We start from the raw sequence: 21,757 nt of genomic DNA, 5'->3' as shown, positions 1-21,757 counted from the left end.
TTGAATGAACTCACCCCTACTAACAACTGTTAAGCCTCCTGGGAAAATATATAAATGGGTTACAGTGAATTCATAAGGTAAGTGACTCAGTAACCCAGCTGTAATGAAGGATAATGGAAGCAAGGAGAAAGGACATAGGCGGCAGTCAGGAAGAAGCAAACCTGTCAAGCCTTGCATGATCTAAAATAAGTCATTTTTTCATTGTTTTCTCCATTAAGTACATGCATACAAATGCACTCTGCTTAAAAAAGAAAAAAATCCTAAAAATTAGGAAATGCCAAAAGTAAAGTTCTTTATGCAACCTTAATACAGCCCCCTTTTATATGCATGTATTTTGAGACAAAATAATTTCATAGTCACTTTTTTTCCACTGGACCCCCAGCTCCTTCAACGAAGACTCTGGACCTGGCTCTGAAAATGACTCATAGCTACGTAACAAAACACTCATTTATTGCAAAAGATAGAACAGGTGCAGAGAATGAGGCAGGACACCAGAGATGGAGAGAGGTTAGTCAAAGCTTAAGGCCACTAAAAGCCAGCAACTAAACTGTGGCAAACAGGGCACCAGCCCCACTCACTGACTTACAGGGGGCACCAGTATGGTCACCTCCCCTCAAGAGTTTTTGTCATGACCAGCATAGCCTACCCCACGCTAAATGGTGTACTGGGGAGAGGGGTAAAAGGAGGGCAGTGTAATGACACCATCTCAGGAAGGGGACAGCTGTATCCCTAATGGGGTTGGATGAATAGGACACCGAGAGGTACACCTGGGGTGTTTTTGTCACTCACTGGTAGCAGCCCAGGCTCAAGCTGCTACAGCAACAGCAGTAGCAGCTGCTGCTCAGGTGAAGAAAGCCCCAACTAGAAACATTCCTTCCTTTCTCCATTCTTCAGTGAGCAGTGTATTTCCTATCCCTACCACCTCCAAAAGCTCTAGGTGCTCAATGAACTAGCTATGCCTTTGCTGAAAGCTGCCCCAGAACACAGTTCCTATCCTTGCCTCTGCCACAGAATTCCTCTATGATGCCAGGCAAGACATTTAACCCAGACTTTCCAAGGAAATTCACTAATTACATCTCCCTCATTTTTGCATGCATAACTTAAGACACTGCAATGATATGCACAGACACTCATCACTCTTAGCTGCAACTGAATGCAATGGGAGCTCTGCTTTAAACACATACATAAAGTAGGTTTTGAAAAATTAGGTCATTGGCATCTCAGGTTAAACACTTAAAGTTACTTTTAACCTTTCTCTCTATTTCAGTTCCTCACTGGTAAAGTGGGAATACTACCACCATCTCACCTTCAAGGACTGTTCTGAAAATAAAACAACATTTATAAAGCACTCAAACCAGTAATGAGTGCCACGGAAAAGTTCATGAGGAAATTAACAATTCTGCCTTAGCAAGGTTTGAATGCTATTCAGTATAAGGCATGGGGCCAGATGTTGAACGAAGGGGAGAAAACAAGATACTGAATAACTTCTCTCTTATTAAGCACCATCCATCATATGCAGTGAATGAGGCAAGGGTCCTGGAAAAAAAAACAAACATGATCATGAAAGAAGAGAGGCTATCATGATGTATATACACAAGATTACTGATTTAAGGCTCCATAGGCAAAGTTATAAACAACTGAAAACATGTTGAAGTTGATGGAGGTACATTATGCAAGTCTGGTGAATAAAACCCTATGTGAGCAATGTACATTAAAACATGCTTGTGGATACCTCTACAGAGGAAAGACATAATCATTTCATCTAAGATCTAAAATAAATAGTATCTTTGAGCAAAGATCTAGAAAATCTCATTTGGTGTCCTAATACAGATTTAGATTTATAAGAAAGAAACAGAATAGGTAAACCTACATTCTAAAATATTAGGCTAAGTTTCCCCATGTCTACCATAGGAAAGGAGGCTCAGAATAAGGATTAGTGGGATCAAGAATAAGAAAGATGCCATATTCTCTTACATTAAAATATCCAAGCATGCCAAAGAAGCATGAGGGGGGCCAAAAAGTCAGAAAAAAAGTCCTGCATTTGTTTTGTATTTACCCTTGCCATAAAATAGATGTATATGATTTTTGACAAACAACAGAAACTGAACCCATAGTTCCGTGGCATTCTGTCACCTTTAAGATTTTTTTTAAAATCATTATCATCATCTGTGCATTTAAAGTCATCCATATATAAACCTCTTCTGATCTTTGAACTTTTGAGTAATAAATGGGATTACACATAATGCTGGCAAAAAATCTTGATAGTTTCAGAGAGTGCAAATTGGTTTTCATCCTCAAATTGATCCATATTATTTGTATTTTTGTAATTTGTTTCAAGTGCTGGCTTTAAATTTAGGGATGTATTTGATAGCCACGTTGGTCTGAGACTAAAAGAAATGTGAAACTAAAACTCTTGGTTCAGCGATAATAACTTTTATTAAACCAACTAAGAAATTGGAAAAAAAAAATAATAATCTTTTTCTGCAAGCTTTTGGGCGCACATGACCTTTCTCAAGCTCAGGGAACATTAAAAATGGTAAAAAGTCCCCAAAGGTAGAAAATAAAAAAGATTTTTGCACAGAGGGAGCTGAAGGTGGAAGTCTGTTCCTCTGGGTCCATGAGAGTATCTTTGTGAGGCTCTAGTTTTGAAGAAGTTCACAAATACTACCATATGCTACACTGTATAGCCAAATTATTATTTGTTCAGGATCTTCAACAGAATTAATTGCCTGGTGTAGGTCACTAAACAGTTATGGTGAACAGTGATAATTCAAAATATGTAGAAAAGCACACTTGCCCACAGGCTTGCTCCTAAAAAGTAAACACGTACAAAAATACAGTTTAGCAGCAAATACTAGGCCTGTGTGAAGCGGCTAGTATTCGCTTTGGATTCGGCGATTCGAATCACTGTCCCTAATCAATTCAGCTGAATCTGATTCAGAGATTCAGCTGCTCCAAATCACACAGGCACCATCCCCCACTGACACTCCCAGTTCCACGTGGCCCCAGCTCCTGGCTTTTTGGAAGAAAAAGAAAGCCTGCACTCACTAGCTCCTGCCCACTGGGGGGCAATCCCCGCTGCCCTCTGCTATCCCACACCACATGGGGAGGCTCTGCCACAAGCACCCTGACCCCTGCCTGCTGTCCCAGCCCCCTCATAGCCAAATCTCCCCCCAGATTGAATCAGCACCCAAAGCTTCATACAGCCCTAGCAAAGACTGCTCATGCGTAGACATAGTTAGGTTAAAATTACTATTCCTTCTACAAATCCACATATGTATGTATGTGCATATGTATTTTATGCATGTATGTATAACTCATTAACCCTAACATAGCAAAAGTGAGAACATAATGCATTCCTGGCCACTTAACATATATTCTCACCCACATTATTCTCAGGTTCAGTCACTTGTGCTTAGAGTAGCTGATTGAGACCGCTATTTAATTAAATTTCACCAAAAATGATACAATTAGGATTTCATTCAATAATATCAACAAAATTGGCAGTTTAAAAGCTAAATATAATGAGGATACTTATGTCAAAAGATGGTTTGGAGGTAACAATCTGCCATAAAGTATAGCTAACAAAATGGGTTTTGAAACTCTGACAATGAAAAGTGTTACAACACTTGAAATTCAAATGTCTAATGACAGATAATAGCTTTGAGATTCAGACATTATTTTTTAGAAATGATTAGGTGTCATTATTTGTTATTAGCTTTGTCATCTTCATTTTTCCTAAATGATGGTGTTACACTTTTTTTCCCTGAGAAAGTGACATGTACTCATTTGTCTGAACAATTCAAAATGCAAAAGAAATGATACACTATCACAGTCCTTGCCTAAAGGGTAACAAAACAGCTCTAAACCACTAATGTAACATTTATAAATAATTCTCCTGTGTATTTTACTTAACTAACATATAGAATGTCCACGGAGCTGGATGTGATGTACCCAAGGGTGCTGAGGGAGCTGGCTGATGTGTTTGCAAAGCCATTGGCCATTATCTTTGAAAACCCATGGCCATCAGGAGAGATCCTTTATGATTGCAAAAGGGCAACCATACTGCCCATATTTAAGAAAGGGAAACAGGAGGACCCAGGCAGCTATAAACTAGTCAGACTCACCTCAGTCCCTAGAAAAATCATGGGGCAAATTGTCAAGGAATCCCTTTCCAAGCACTTGGAGGAGAAGAAAGTGATAAGGAAGAGTCAGCATGGATTCACCAAAGGCAAGTCATGGCTGACCAACCTGATTGCCTTCTATGATGAGATGAGTGGCTCTGTGGATGTGGGGAGACACCTGGATGTGGTGTACCTTGATTTTAGCAAGGCTTTTGATATGGTTTCCCACAACATTTTCACAGGCAAGTTAAGGCTGAATGAATGGACTATAAGGTGGATAGAAAACTGGCTGGAGCATCTGCAGAAAAGGACCTGGGGATTACAGTGGACCATAAGCTGAACATGAGCCAGAAGTGTGTCCTTGTTGCCAAGAAGGCTAACAGCATCCTGGGCTGCATTAGTAGGTGTGTTGCCAGTAGGTCAAGGGATGTGATGTTTCTCCTCTATTCGGCACTGGTGAGGCCACATCTGGAGTATTGTATTCTGTTTTGGGCACACCACTACAGAAAGGATGTGGACAATTTGAAACAAGTCCAGCAGAGGAGAAGAAAAATGGTGAGGGAGGCTAGAGCACATGACTTGTGAGGAAAGACTGAGGGAACTGGGCTTATTTAGTCTAGAGAAGAGGAGACTGAAAGGAGTCTTAATAGCAGCCTTCAAATACCTGAAGCGGGGTTTGAAAGAGCTAGACTATTCTCAGTGGTGGCAGATGACAGAACAAGGAGCAACAGTCTCAAGTTGCAGCAAGGGAAGTTTAGGTTAGATATTAGGAAGAATTTTCTCACTAAGAGGGTAGAAAACCACTGGAGCAGGTTACCCAGAGAGGTGGTGGAAGCTCTGTCCTTGGAGATTTTTAAGACCTGGCTAGACAGCCTTGGCTGGGATGATCTAGTTAGGAATGGTCCTGCTTTAGAGCAGCAGGTAACCTCCCAAGGTCCCTTGCAATCCTAACTTTTTATGATTACACCTGCTTCAAGATAGACTAAAACAATGGCATCAGGAGATTTGTGCAGTTCTTGTTGTTTATCTTAATAAACTCCTATTTGTCATTACTTAAATGCCAATAACATTAATTGCTTCAATACTGAATGACATACTTGGTATAATCCATGAAATGTGCTTTTCTAGTACTACATGGAACTGTTATCACACAGATGTCATTTACAGGCAATGGATGAAAACATACATATGTTTCAGATACTCCAAAGGCAATAAGAAGTTTTGCAGCTAGGTCACCTGAGTTTGGTTTTGGTGCAGAGGCAATGCTGAGGGGTTGCATCATTTTCTTGATACTAGATATATTCATTAGTACAACAGCGGTCCCTGGCAGATGTTAAATTTATTGTGCAATTAACATGTTAACTGCATGAAAAATTGCAACATGCCACATGTGCAAAAATGTATTGCACCATAAAAGGGCAAACCAGCCAGAAAGATGTTCCACTTTTTATGTGAAATATCTTTGTGGCTAGTTTGAACAGCACTTTAATTTGAATATGTAGTACGTCGGAGTCCAGAACTGGGGTGCCACTCCTCATTAATTCTAATTTCTTGTCACATATGTAATAGCATAGTATGTTATTTTATGTTTTATCTTAGATTTTTGTTTACATTTTTTTCAACTGCTGGTGCCAAGGCTCCAGTATAGTTGCACCCTACAAACTTGTGGAAATGCAGCATTATTAAGATATCCAATCAGCACTGATACAGCTTATTCTGAGCAAAATGAGGGTGAACTGCAAAGGTGCACATTATGTTTCATGGTTTACTGAGGAATACTCATTTCAGGGATGTAATTACCATAGATCTAATAATTTAAAATCTTTGGACTTCAAATTTATTCAAATTTACATAATTGTATAAATAATTTTTGGTTGTTTTACAAGGGTTAAGGGAATCTGCACATTAAACAAAACCAAAAACACAATTCACAGCAATAGTTTAAGTCAACAATAAAGTCATGCATCTCAGTGTTCAATGAATGTGCATGAGGGAGATCACAGAACATCCAAATTCACTAAAATTGGGAACCTTGAAGAATAGCAGGAATCATTGGCAAATGATGAAAAATCATAAGAAAGGGGTTCAATAAACCTAGAGTTCAGCTGGACTCTGTGACTGTATGATTATTATATTATACAATGCCAAAATGTTTTGAACCTGAGTACCTAAAGTTAGGTCCTTAAATCTATATTAAATAAATGTTGCCTGATTTCTAGGTGCACAGCCCCCATTGACCTAATTTGGCCCTGTGTAACTTACAATACTTTTTCCCCTTGAGATTTGAATGAAAGCTGCTGTGTACTCAGCACTTTTCGAAAGTTGAGATGTTTATTTATGCTCCCCTGCAGATGGGCTTCTGAACTTATCTTAGGCATCCATTTTGTGAAAAGCTTAGCCTGAGTATGTATAACAAATGGTGCTACCCCTTTGGCATCTAAGGAAGATATGTGGTTTATTACAGTGTACAATCTAACCAATTCTACTTTACATTAAATAATAGAGATCTTTGGTTCTGGAATTAAGCAACAAGGATCCTAATTCCCTGCTCTCCATCAATGTGTTCGTATACAGGTTTCCCTTGATTTATGCAGTTCATGTGTTCCCAGAGAATGGCACATAAATTGAATTTGCATAAAGCGAACCCACTTTACAATGTAACAAATAGGGATAGGTTCCTATGGCGGTGAGAGAGGGAGGGAGGGAGGGAGTGGGGCTGGGACTAGGGAAGGGATGGGGGGAGGGGCACCACTTCCAGGGCTGCACAAGGCAGCAAAGCAGAGGGAACAGAGTGGCACTCACCCCAGCCTTAGCGGCAGTGGCCCCAGGGGCAGCTGGTGCCAGCTGCCTGCAGCCACTGGGCTGCACCATGCTCTGCCTGTCCCCCCGCACCTGGACTCAGCTTGTCCACACTCACCTCTGCTCCTGGGCTGCGCCATGCCCTGGTGCAGGCATCTGGTGTCGGCTGCTCCCAGGGCCGCTCCTGCACAGGCAGGGGTGAGTGAGGACAAGTGGAGCCCCCAGTGGTGCGTGGCACGGCACTCACTGCAGCCCCAGCTGCAGCAGCCCCAGGAGTGGCTGACAACAGCTGCCTGCACCAGGGCACAGTGCAGCCCAGCGGCTACAGGCAGCTGACATCAGCTGCTCCTGGGGCTGCTGCAGCCAGGCCTGGGGTGAGTGCTTTGCCCCATGCTGCCTGGGGCTCCACTTGTCCACGCTCACCCCAGCCTGTGCTGGAGCAGCCCTGGGAGCTGCTGACACCAGCTGCCTGCACCAGGGCATGGTGCAGCCCAGGAGCAGAGGTGAGTGTGGACAAGCAGAGCCTAAGTGTGGGGGGACAGGCAGAGCATGGCACAGCCTAGTGGCTGCAGGCAGCTGGCTGGGGTGAGTGGAGCCACGGCCCTTTACCTTCCCCCCACAGACTTACCTACTTGGGCAGCAGGGGGGCATCTATGCTGATCACATAAGAGCTAAGTTACCTCACATATAACGAATTATGGGTCTAAATATGCTTATCACGTAAGAGCAAATTCACATATAAAGAACCCACATAAATCAAGGGAAACCTGTGTTAAACTCATCTGTAGAGAGGCTGTGGGAGAGGTGAAGGTTAAGTGATAAACCAACTTTTTGGGGAAGTGATTTTTGCCTTCTATATAGGTAGCCAAAACAATGACCCAAAAACCCAAGGTATGTCTCAAGATCTAAAGAAAAACCCTGTGTGGAAAGCCAAAGCAAAGAAAAGTTACTTTTGAGTTACTTATTCCTTTTTCCGTATACCTTGATTTCTTTGAGGGTAGTTTTGTCTGTATGAAGCTGAAGTATAAAAGTTGATGATGATGATGACAATGATGCTATCAGTACTATCTTATGGTTAGCATCTTACAATTAACACCAATTCTATTGCTGGAAAATGAGTGTCAGGGAAAATGATCTTTCCTCCTGCGCACCCATGCCACAATCCCACCACCTACAGATCATAACAATGTGAAGTTCACATAGAAGAGTACCTCTGGGTACAGAAGAAAGAGAACAGAATGTCACCTTCACTCAGCATCCCCTCCCTCAGCACAATTTCTCCTAAAGGAATATATTTTCAACTCCTTTCATTCCCACTGTAGCAAAAAAATGGAAGGGAAACTATTTCCCTAGAAACCCTTTCCATTTTATTTTACAAAGTATTCAAAAGTAGGTGAAAATACCATTTGAAGTATGGTATGCTTGTGTATGCTTATCTGAGAAAAAAATGAGTAGGAACCTCTGGTTTGACCCAGGGTTAGTTTGTTTGTTGTTTTACACACTCCACAAATTACAGCATGCCTCTGTATTTTTACTATAGCAAGTAAGTACAATTACGCTGTTAATTGTACTTTATAGTCCCATTAAAGTACACGATATAGCCTATTACATTAAAATAGCTTTGAACCAAAACTGGGAGGTGTGTAAATATACAAAGACCATCATTAATCTTCCTGTTGGCAGTGGAAGCAATGACTACTGTCAGCAGAGTTCTTAGTTTATTTCTGGCATTACGCCTTTTGTGCTTTCTTCTAAGAACATGCTTTGCACCTTGGAAAATTAGACTGTATAACAGAATGAATTAGAGATTTTTTTAAAAAGGGAAATCACAAAAGGCTTGTTGTAAATTTAAAGAAAATTAACCATTCAACATTGCAAAAAGAAGGACAGAAGATTAGTCTCATGGAGGACTAACAATGGCTGATACACGCTGGGCACATCTATACGTGCTATTAATATGCCTTAAACTCCGGTGCCATTCATGCTGGACTTTATTGCTTGTAGGCATAACTTTTGCATCTGGGACTGTGGCAGGGAAACCAGAAAGTCAGCCTGCCAGCCAGGAACTGTTTGGCTCCATCATAACATGCTGCAGAGGGCCTGGCTGGGACACAAGGGTGCTACAAGCTAGCAGGCAGCCCTGATGCTATAGCACCCTCATGCCCCAGTCAGCTCTGGTCACCATCTACACATGCATTGTGGCGCACCAAATAACTCCGCTGCAGGATAGTATTTGTCTTGGGCAATACTATCCTGCAGCAGATTTCATTAGTTTACTGTGGCCTAATAGCACCGCACATGTAGATGGTGATGCTTTACTGCAGAGCTAATTAGTCAACTCTGCAGTAAGATTCACACATAGATGCACTCACTGACTACACAATTTTGGAAGTTATTTGCTATGTCACTAGGGAAATGACAGCACAATTTCAGGGCCTCTCTCACCTAAGATGAAGAAAACAGACTCAGAAATATCACACTCAATTAAGCCTGCATCTCCCACACTCAAGTTCACTGAACAACACTGGTCACATTGGTTCTGTATCAAAGTTTCTTGGCTTATGCTGTCATGTAACTAAAGGGTCAAGGAGTAAGAAAAAACAAATGGAATTGAAAAACCATTATGGCTAAACACACAATTAAGCATTTTTATTTTGATTGGTGTTAGAAGCTAATCATAAATTAGTTAAGCTTGGAAACATCATATGTGATGTTTTGGTGGCTTAACCTCAGAATGATGCAATGTAAAGTGATCATTGCAATAGCTTAATAGCATACAGAGGGATCATAAAACATAGTCCAGTTGAAATGCTACAATACAAGGGATTTTCTGTAAAAACTAAAGGAGAAGAGCTATAGTTTTGAACCCAAAAAGTGAACTGCAGTTAAGGCCAATTAAGGATATTGCTCTCTGTAGGTCTTTCTATGTCTTTTAGAAACTGGCTACTTGGTAGCTTCTCTTTGTCCCATAGTTCCAACGACTGCACTGTCAGTCACCCATATGTTACACTATATTAGAAGTGGCTTCCACTGAGAGTCATGCCTTTAACAAATGTTTCTCTTAGTACTTATTTATTATCTTTGCTAACAACAAATATAAACTAAAACTGTTGTATCTGGATAAGTAAAGTTCCTGGAACTTTACTTATGGATTAATAAGCAACTTTGATTCGTATGGATTTCAATTAGCATTGATGTGTCTCAATTTCCCGATGTCAAGAAATACTCATTACTGCAAATGCTACCATCTCCCCAAGAATATTATGTATACTGAGATTCAAGAAAAATCTATAATGTGGGCTTGCCGTCTATGGCAGAAACACTATGCATGCAAAAATTATATAAAGTCGTTCAACATCAACGTAGATCTGTCCAATCTGAAGGGAACATCTGGCATTGCATGCAGCTCAACATGAAGCGGCTTTGATCCAGAGGATGGAAGCAAAGTGAAAAAGAAGAAGCAACACACTGTAAACTTGGCCTCCAACTCAGACAACATAGGGATTTGTGAAACTTGTAAAAAGCTGTGTTGCTCTAGAATTGGGCTTGTCAGCCCCAAACAGATTCATCAGGCATCTGACTAGACCTTTTAGGTGTATGCCATGATCCAGAGGATGGATGATTGCCTACTACCAACTCCCGTGGAAAGAAAAAGGTGAGGGACACAGTATCTGCTAACTCTGCTTTGACTGAAGAAACATGTAAGGGTAGGTTCTTAACTCCTAGAACAGCTAGGAAAGGAGTGACTAATGACTGCATCGCCTTACTAACCAGAGTCCTTCAAGTGACCCCATGTCTTTCTCTTTAAAATAAATCAAGAGGGTAATAATAGATATTTGCTTATCTTACCACAGGGTGCTTTAATGTAACTGCAAAAGTTGTATTCAGCCACACCTGTTCATTTCACCAAGAAATAGGAGCTATGGTAGTCAGAGTAAACAAATGGTGTGTAATTCTATTTTTCTCTCTCTTCTAATACTGCAAATACAGCTGAATGACTTTAACAGAGATTGGAGAGAATGACTCTAACAGAGATTGAAGGGTAAATGAGTAGCTGACAATCTCAACCACAAACAGTCAGAGATGAACATTATGAGTTAAGAGCAGAGCAGCAACCTGAAGAAATGACATAGCTTATGCAATTTATGGATGTTCTTGAATCTCAGTAAACCCCCCTGCACAAAACCATTTAATCATTTTTGTCTCACTAACAAGTTGCAATAGTTTTTTCAAATACTAATCTCATCGAGATTATTTAATACTTTGGTTGTCTCAGGACCAAAATGGGCAATAGCATAACTAGGACGGGATAACTGCCCTGGGCACTGACTTGGCGGGGAGGCGGGGGCAGGAAGAAGAGAGGGACAGGTGGAAAAAGAAACAGCTGTTGCTGCCACCATGTGTTGCAGTTGCTGCACTTGCCTGGCTGTTGTGTTATGCCTCTGGAAATGGAGTATGGTAGGGTGACCATATAGGGCAATGTGACATCTGGGACTATGTGACATTTCAGACACTGCCCCCCTTTTCTCCCCCCACTCTGCCTCAAGTCAAGTAGAGACAAGGATGGGGCGGTATGGTGCAGCTCTGGTATTACTATTCAGGCACCTAAGGAAGTCAATGGTTCATTAATGAGCCATGTTCTTTACTTCACAGGTGTTACCAATCAGCTCTCCTTTTAATAGTCATTTCACTAAACAAGCTAACCTATTTTAGGGTAATTTTCTGTCTGCTAGAGCTTCTTATTTCAAATATTAAAGGTCTACAAGGCTAGGTACATCGTTAAGCCCCCTCTACATGTGCAGGTAAAGGTGGAATGGGATCTAATGCATGATTCATACCATCTGGCCTCCTGCAATGCCACACAGGCTTCCCCTGTACTAGCAAGAAGCAGGCTCCCATGACTGGAAGCCCCACACAACCCAGTTAAAGGACTACCAGCCATGGGGGCACCCTTGCACCCCCATGGCTGGAGGATCCCCACTGCCGTGATCTCCCCATCCCAGGGATGTGGGGAAACCCCTGGGGCCAGAGGATAACCACAGAGGTGATCCTCCCACCAGGGTGATCCTCTAGCCCTAGGGGTTCCTCCGCATCCCCAGGGTGGAGGGATCACCCCTATAGCAATACCCAGGCCATAGGGGTTTCCCACACCATGGAGCCCTAGGGATCATGGCTACCATGATCCCAAAGGTTGGGGGGGGGGGTTCACTGGGCATGATACAGTCCTGCAGCTGAGAGCCCCATCAGCTGACAGGTCTCTCAGCAGCAAGGAAGACCCTGCTACATGTGAAAATTAAAGCCCAATAACAGCCAGGTATAAAAGTAGTACACATGTTTTAGGTCTAACTTTATAGTTGGTTGGAGCTTTTTATTGTGTGATAGCTACTTTGCACGTGTACCTGGTCTACAGGTAATTGCTCAATTATGCAACACCTGTAATGTGTAGAGGGGCCCTCAGTGTAATACATGTCTTCATTAACAAAGCACAGAATATAGTAAGATATTAGCATCTCGTCCAAATAGATGAAACAGGCAGAAAATATTTGAAAGGGAAAAATACCTGATTTTTTCCCTCTTTTTTAGTGAACAACCTAGTTCATACAGAGAAACGTACAAGTTATTTTCAGTTTAACTACTGTTATGAAATGATGAGACAAACATCTGTAATTTATTTATTTCTACACGTCCTGTAAAATTATACTAATTGTATATACACATTACCTCAAGCATTTTTAAAAATTCATTTTCAGGACTGAAGCAGCTGTTGCATTTTTCCAGGCATTAGCACTGTCATGGGTAGACATATTTTTGTAGCAGTTCAATTATTACTGCTATAATTCAAATTTTCATTTCCTGTCAATTTAGTGGGCTTAATTTAGAATTTAAATTAGTAAATTGTAACAGCTGAGCTATGATTGAATGTCCTAACCATGCCAACTTTTTTGTGCTCACAGCAGGCTCACAGCTGTTAATATTTGCTCAACAGCAACTACTACTTTTATCTCCTAAATAAATCTTAATAAAGCCAAGATTAAATGTGCACATTTGTGTTCTATGATTTTTATTATTATTTTTGCAATAAAAACAGCATATATTCAACACAATTTTTCCATGTAAGCTAATAGAGAAGATATGGCCTAAGTCACAGAATCCCTAGTTTTTCAGTGTTACACAGAAAACAGACTAGAAAGGTTTTATCTAATAGGAATATTCTTATATTTGTAAGTTATTTTGTCTGGAACAATTATTTGACCACAAAAACCATCCACAGTGATCACTGAAATTTCTATTATCATTATTATAGTCCTTTAAGATAATACTATTAAAAAGGAAAGAATAGTGCACTGATAACTTCAACAAGAGCAATAATCAGATACAGAAAGGAAAAATTCGAGACTTTGTAAAATTGTTCTGCTTTGTTTCTTCCCAAGATTATGCTCAGAGGAATCAGTGGCACTATTCAATAATTTCTGAACAACATACAAGCACAGAGTGAGAAAGGAGTTAGACTATATAAAACTATAAAAAGAAAGATGTACTGTCAGGGTTCTTTCAGTAAATCTGGTATATTTTATTAGACCAACTCAAATACAAGCAGTCCTCGACTTACAACGTTTCGCATTTACATTTATAAATTGACACCCTGTTTCAACTTTCTGATGTCATTTTCAACTTTACAATGCTTAATCTGATGCCATGCCATGCCAGTGAACAAGTTTGCTGCATCACCCATCTGTCTGGAGAACATCTGTCCACACTTCCTTGGACACTATTTTTAAGAAAGCAGACAAGACTCCAGAAAAACCTGCAGCCAAGACTCCTGAGAAGACTCCAGCCAAGAACCCTTCAAAAAGCCCAGCAAAGTCACCTCAAAGAAGTCCTTCCAAATCAATATGATTGCTATTTACAATATAAATATATTAATGTAGCTATATTACTCATCTCTGTACTCTGTAATTGAATACAAATTTCTAGGTTATTTTTTTATGGAAATAGGTATTGGACCTTGGTTCAGGAACCAATCCCCCATTTATAACATTGTTTCCTATTGGAAAATTGGTTCTGAGTTGCAATGTTTCGACTTAAGATGTGGTTTTCAGGAATCAATTGTGTCATAAGTCCGATGCCTGCCTGTAGTTGGAAAAATTCTTCTTTGCAAGCTTTTGGGTACAAATCACGATTCCTGCTTTTGGCTTTTGCTCAACAAGGACATTCCTCTAGAGAGATAGATCGCACTTTTAAAAGAGCCACCTGGATACCATGCAAAGAATTGCTGCAGTACAGAAGGAAAACCCCCATGAATCACACACCACTGGTTATGATATATCACTCCTCCCTTGAAACTATACAGAAAATCCTCAAACAATTGCAACCCATACTAAAAAAAGACCCAATTATTATTAAAGAGATCTTTCCAGAACCACCCATCCTAGCCTTCAAATAAGCACCAAACCTTGCTAACCTCGTCACCAGAAGCAAACTTCCTACAGCCCAAAACACACCAAATGGATCCAGATTATGCCATGAGGGGAAATGTAAAACCTAACAACATATCTCCACCACACACACAATTACTATACCCCATAACAGAACCACCAGCATTCCTGGATCTTGCAGCTGCACTTCCAGACATGTAATATATCTCATCCAATGCACCAAATGCACTGATGGAAAATATGGAGGAGAGATCAAAAACAATTGTGTACCAGAACGAGCACACACCGGAAATCCATCAAAGACAAAAATACCCAATTACCTGTGGGGGCACATTCCTCACAAGAAAACCACACGCTCTCCAATCTCTCAGTTCTAATTCTCAAAGGGAATTTACAAAACATCTTTCACAGATGAACCTGTGAACTTCACTTCATCAACCTACCAGATACAAAAAAAATATGGTCTAAATATATACATTGGATTTATGACACATTATAACCTGCTTAACTTCTGACTCTCCAGGTACCTCTCCACGGTTTACCAGCTACATTCATTCCCCTTCTCTACCCTCTCCCCCACTCCCCTGCAACCTGTCTCTTACCCACTGACTCCTCAATTTACATCTTCACTGACTGGTTTTCTTGCCTGCATACCAGGCTCTGGCTTTGTTACTATTCATCCAGGAAGAGCACAGACAAACTGCAGATGCTTCCTCAGCCTGAAGAAGGATATTTGTACCCAAAAGCCGGCAAAGAAGAATTTTTCCAATGATCTGAGTTGGAATTTTTCCAACTATCTAATAAAAGATATCAGATTTACCAAAAGAACCATGTCTGCCTATATCCTCAGACTAACATGGATACAACCTATACACCTGTAAAATGTACAGACAGCACATGTGGAATCCAACAGAGCTGCAGGGTTACTTAAAGATTTGGACTCCCAACTGTCAACTGCTCTCCCATTAATCACAGTCTTTGAGTATCTCAGTTTGCTCCAATGCAACCTCTCCTTTTCCCTTTCCTCTATGCTCTCAGGCCAGGCTTTAGTCTACAATGGAAGCTGTGTGCTCCCACTTTCTCTTGTGTGTGAACGTATCTCATTTACAGTGTTGTCATGACAAGTTGAACATATATCAGTTTTACACTTCTAAGTAAAAAATATATATTTTGAGATTCTTAATGAAAGAGTATTCCTTTAGGGTGAAAGTTCACTGTTATAGTGTGATGAAATATACTCTGGACTAGATAAAAATAATTTGTTTATTATGTGGTCAGTGAATGATTCTTCATGTTTTTAACTAGTCCCCAGAGGTGGCACAGTCACCTACCCTGGAGATCTTCAAAAGACGACTGGATGCACGCCTTGCTGGGGTCCTCTGACCCCAGCAGTCTTTTCTTTCCTGCCTAAGAGCAGGGAGGCTGGACCTGATGATCTCATGAGGTCCTTTCCAGCCCCTAACTTCTATGAACTAGTCTTTCCCTTCCTCTCATGTTTTTAGTTCTGCAAATAGTGTAACAGAATAGTACAATGTTATTATTCAATGACATCTATGGACACAATAGCAGGTGTGCATGCACATGTGCACACACTCACAGAAATATTGCATTCTAAACTTGTGACTTGTTTATATGTATTACCCAGTTTAAAATCTAACCTGTGCATGAAGATTTTAGTAATGTTTCACCTTACCTCAGATGGTCTTGTGATACATTTTCCTTTCCCCGAACACTGAATGTCTTCTGAGTGGCTTTCTGCTGACATGCAGGTGCTCACTTTTACTACGACAGTTAAGCGTAAAGCCACAATGCATTTACTAACTGAATCATTCAAAAAACCTGAAAAGAAACAGATGGTCATGAGTATTAATGTTTTACTATTAATAAAATAATACAATTGAATGCAATGAAATGATAGCCCAAGTCTGACCCTAAGTCAAGTCTCACAAATCCTCAGAAAGTGTGCATGAGATTTAAACTGGAAAAGTTTTTGGAAATATCAAAATATTGGTCAGGGGGTCTGACAAAAGTGCCCTATTTTGTGCATCTTTCTCTCACATATCAGTCAAGAAATTGGACCTATGAACTGTTGATCGAGGTTGTGCAATAAAGGAAACTGCAATGGTTTGGACACATCATGTGAAGGCTGGACACCCTTACCAACACCATAATGCAGGGCAAAGTGGAGGGAAAGAGAAAAAGAGGTAAACCCAAGAAGAGCAGGGAAACCAATATTAATTACTGGACAGGCCTTCAACTAACAGAGTCCACAAAGCTAGCCAAACACAGGGCAGAGTGGAGGAGGGTTGTTATAGTATCTAAGGTGCCTCAACATTTGCAGCAGCCTCGGGGCTGACTTGATTTGACTTCACTTCTCTTGAAAGACTCCCATTTCACTTCAAAGAACTTACATGCTAAATATAACGTTTAATGAATAAGTATTCAACCAAACCATTAAAACTGCTCGCAACACTAGTATATAATGAAGCACATTGTAGATTATTACAATACTCTAGAAGAGAATGAAATACACAAACAAAATATCTGTTTGATTTTGTCTGCTTAAGGCAGAATGTTAGTATTCCTATAACATTTTTATTATCTTTTCTTCAGTCTTTAATAGTGACATATATAATAACAAGAAACAAATCAAGTTAAAAAGTTAACTTAAATTAACAGGGATATGGAAAATATACTCTGAACAGAGATAATAACCAAACAAATCATAAGCTGCATTGCATCAGTACTACCTAAATAGTTTCCTTGTTAAATTTCTGGCTGAGTTTGAGAGGTCTTAATCACAATTTGATGACGTTTCTCTCATCAGGCGTTAACACAATAAGTTTTAATGTTTTATATGAACCGTTTTAAAACTTAAGGGAATGAGTAAGATATCAAAGGGCAGAACTTGAAAACTAGCGGGGGAAATGGGTTCACATGAAATCCTGGAATCTGGTTATCATTGGTAACAGGTTCAAGCACATCCATCTTACATTATATATACAGCATCAAGAAAGCCCAGGCCTCCAAGTCTTGGAAAATGATAGTGCACTGATAGAAACTGCATTGCATGTTACTGTCCCGTACTTTTGGCAAAGGTTATGGTGGCAACACTCACTTTACCAAATAACACAGTTTGTAAGCAGAGGTAGTTAGCTGTGTTAGTCTGAAGCCAGTCAGAAGGCAAAATAGATATGCACCTTTATAGATCAAGATATATATATCTAAAGAGCACAAGTTTTCATAGTCACTTCATCAGATGCTGTGAAAGGACAGGATAGAGAAGAGTATAAAGTGGAATGAGTGATTAGAATACAATAGGTAGAAAAGCAGGAAGGAGCGGGGGTGGGGAAGGGGTAGGGGAAATGCTGAGAGAGACATACAAGCAAAGAACCCATAGGAACAAACGGGTCACAGAAGCTACTCCAGGTAATGAGATAAGACTCTGTAGTCCCTGTTTAAAAATCACACTTAAAAGTCCAGTTTGTAGAAAGTTTCTTGTTCTGCACTTTCCCATTCAAACTCATTTTAAAAAAATGCTTGGTCCAAGAACAAAAAGAGAGTTTGTGAACACATATCACCTGTCTGCATCATTCTTTGATGAATGTGTACACAAGTGCTTGTAAGGGTTAACAGTTACACATACAAAAAACATTTGCATATTCCTGTTTGCCTTCTGTGAGAAATGGTATTTGTATATGTAATTCTCTCATTTGTATGCACAAGTGATTACCAGGGATCCATATTTTCCAATTCCCTCAGAAAAATGCGGAAAAATGCATAAAATCATGGATTTTCCCCTTTAAAGGAAAAAAACCCAAGAAACCACGGGTTTCCTCTTGCAGGCTGGGAGAGTTCCAGCCTGCAAGGGTCTGCTTGGGGTTGGGGGGAGTGGGAAGAAGGTGATCAGAGGCCAGGGGTTATGCGCATATGCGTGCACACACATACATGTGCCTTGAAATGCTGCCAAGCAACATGATGGAGAGCAGCTCCCTGTAGGTACAGTGAGGGCACAGGCAATGCATGGGGGTTGGGGGTGGCATAGGCAACACATGGGTGAGGAATGGGGAGGCACGTGCACCCCAACCTCTCCGGATTTCTGTGCTCACAGCAGGGCATAGGGCTGTACACTGGCCAGACCAGCACTAGGAAGGAGCCACCTCCACAGTCCAGCAGGTGGAACCCAGCAAGGGAGGGCAGAGCAGGGTGGGAAGGCTCAGTGCTGCCACTGTCACCACCACTGGGAGTGCCATACCACCATGGCTACCAAAGTAAGACACTCCCTGCCTGCCCAGCACCAGCAGGAGGGCACAACTCCATGCTGCTGCTGCCACAGTGCCTCACCTTGTTGGCCATGGCAGCACAGGTAGCCCAGGACTTCTGGCAGCAGTGTGGAGTTGTGCCCCCCACACTGGCAGGAAGTGCCTCACATTGGTAGCCATGGTGGCACAGTGCTCCCCCCTTCTCTGGGTCCTGCCCACTGGGCCACAAAGGCAGCTCCTGCCTGGTGCCAATCAGCCATGCTGCAGCCCTGTGCCCCACTATGGGTGCTGAAATCTGGTGGGGCATGTGCCCCTCTATAGCCCACAACACATTGCCTTCGCCCACACACACCCTGCCCCCACCCCCCACCCCTACTCTCTGCCACACATACTGGGAGCAGAAGACAGCAGGTCAAGAGTGAGGGGTGGGGGTCTGAGTCATAAGTGAAGGGCACCAGCAGGGCCAGTGAGCTGTAGGTCAGAGTGAAGCCACAACCCTCCCCTCCTCCCCTCACCCCCAGAGCAGAGCTGGGGGAGGGGAGGGCTGCAGACTGGGAGTGAGGGGCAACAGCAGGGGCAGGGGCAGGCCACTGGCATTTCAGGGCTGCTCAGCATCACAAAGCAGCAGCAGAGCAAAGCCATAGCTGGACCCACTTCCTGGTGAACAAAGGGGGCGGGGGAGCTTCGAATTTCCACGATAAAAAAATACCAAAAAGAATACTAAAATATATAGACATTTAGAATTTGTTTTATTATAATAATTGAGGCACTGGTAAGCTTCTACATAACTTTAAAATTGTAAATATATCAAGAAAACTGTGTGTTTAAATGATACATACATACATATATATACATGCATACATTTATACATATACATACATATATATATATATATTAGTGGTGTTTCACTTTAATTGATGAAAAACAGAGATTCAGGGTTTTTAAATCAGAGTATTTTGGATTTTTATCAGACAACTTTGATTTTTTTTTCTTTTTACAGAGAAAACCAGGATCCCTGGTGATAACTGATCAAAAAAGTGCACACAACTGCAAATATAAAAGAGACCAACTGCAAGCAGGGGCCATGTTCTGAAAATCTTGTTCTTAAGTATCTATGCTTCATGAGAAGACTGAAGGGTTGATTTAACATTCATTTAATTTCATTTTCTAGTGATTGTATTATTTCAAGAATATTGCTCAGACCACAAAATCTCTCCATTTAATTAAGTAACTATGATATAAAACAGAACCTAAGCGCAATATACATCCTTCATGATACTCACTCAAAAGATGAATAGAGAGTTTATTATTGATGTCAAATACAAAAAAGTTAAAACTAAGTTTTGATCCAAACATCCCAGCTTTTGAGTCTCAGAGTGGCTAACACATAATGAAAACTTTTGTAAAACCTACTTTGTTTCTCTTTATGTTACCCATAATTATGAACATATCTGCATGAAAATTAGATTTCTTTACAGCTCACTTATTCCTACTGTTTTGTCTCACCTCAAGGCGTAAGTCCATTTTGACTTTAAAATGTATTACTCTGAATCTGACTGATATATCTATATTACCCATTGAAAGGTTATGATTTCTGTTATGGAATAAAACCGCAAGAGTCCAAAACAAGAAGTATTCTATTTTTTTTGCAAATACATTCTTAGTATGAAAGAATAACAGAAGAAAGATGCCAAAGATATACAAAATAATAAAGAGTGTTTTTGTTTAATGAGGCATTGCCACCTTTCTCACTGTAATATTTCATTCATTTTAATCCTAATGTAATTAGTCTGAAAGAGATAATATTTAGATGTTAAAGATGGTTGTATTCCATAGTTTAAATTATCTTACCCTCCACAAAGGAATTTAATGGAATACACTTGCATTTTCCAGTTTCTCTAATTTTTTCCCTATAAGGCAGCAAATATTGCTACTGTTCCAAGGGGCCCAGCTGTGAAAACTGCAAAGCAAATGCATAGAATGAGCAAGATCTAGGAAATTCAGTCAGAAGACACTGTATACAACAAGACCCAGCTTCCTGGAAGCTCCCTGCATGAAGACATTTAGCATTAATATGAGATCATACCAGAAAACTCACTAGGCATTCCTCCTGGGTGTTGGATGCACAGCCACCATGGAGACTATTCTGCCTCTAAAACTGGATTGATGGCCATCATGCAGTTCTGTTGCAACTCTACAGCTTGACATAATAGAAGATTCCTTTTCTTTTAGCCCCAAAGGAAAAATTCAGCTTCCAACCCAACTGGAGATGTACAGTAGTCACAAACCCCCCCCACACACACACTTTAGTGCCATTTAAAAAAAATGAAGTGAGTACTAAGAAAACAGGGTTCCAGGAAATTGCTTGGATACTGAAAGAAATCGCTTCCTAGGGCTTTTGTGAAATACTACTTAGTTACTGGACAAGTAAAAATCAGCTGCTATCAATTCTATATGCACTGTAGGAAATGCTATGTAGGACTTTTCCATTCAATCTGTTCATCTCCAAATTTCATTTTATAAACACTGTAAAATTTGGGTAATGACTTGGAAATTAGAAACATTAATGTTCTACGTTTAAAATTGCAAGCAAGAATAAAAATATATAAAAAAACTTCCTGTCCAACACAAATGTCATGAACTTGAATATAACCTCCACCAGTTAGCCAATATTCCAAAGGTGGGGATGCAAAATTTATGAGGTATATGTCCAATATATCTAATGCTCTTTTTTGGCTAACAAAGAGGTAATTTGCTGACCTTGATAAACATATTTCTACACACCTGAACAAAGTTGTTGACAAAAATTATTTCCTTTTGCAATAAAATATGATAATATAGTCACGTATTTGCACATGTATGTATAGAAATATACAGCTTTAAAAATTATCTTTGGGTTTATATTTGCTTGTCTGAAGCAGTTTCATAGTCTCTAGGGTCAGAAGGGACCTGAACAGATCATCAAGTCTGACCCCCTGCCCTGGGCAGGGATGAGTGCTGGGATCGTAATACCCCAGCCAGATATCTATCCAACCTCCTCTTGAAGATCCCCAAGGTAGGGGAGAGCACCACCTCCCTTGGGAGCCCATTCCAGAGCCTGGCAGCCCTTAACCATAAAGTAAAAAGCAATTCTTGG

General features: G+C 40.6%; 1 protein-coding gene across 1 annotated transcript in view; it reads right to left on the bottom strand.

Annotated features, from left to right (window-relative positions):
• DNER (delta/notch like EGF repeat containing) overlaps window positions 1-21,757 on the bottom strand; it is a 397,048-nt gene that overhangs the window by 187,346 nt on the left and 187,945 nt on the right. Inside the window, exon 6 of the mRNA XM_019503073.1 lies at window positions 16,053-16,198. Coding sequence (XP_019358618.1) covers window positions 16,053-16,198 — 146 coding nt within the window. The remainder of the gene's footprint in view (window positions 1-16,052; window positions 16,199-21,757) is intronic.

This window comes from Gavialis gangeticus, unplaced genomic scaffold, assembly GCF_001723915.1.
Source record: "Gavialis gangeticus isolate Ggan-Ray unplaced genomic scaffold, GavGan_comp1, whole genome shotgun sequence".
Lineage (NCBI taxonomy): Eukaryota > Metazoa > Chordata > Crocodylia > Gavialidae > Gavialis > Gavialis gangeticus.
This window is presented reverse-complemented; position numbering and strand designations above follow the sequence as displayed.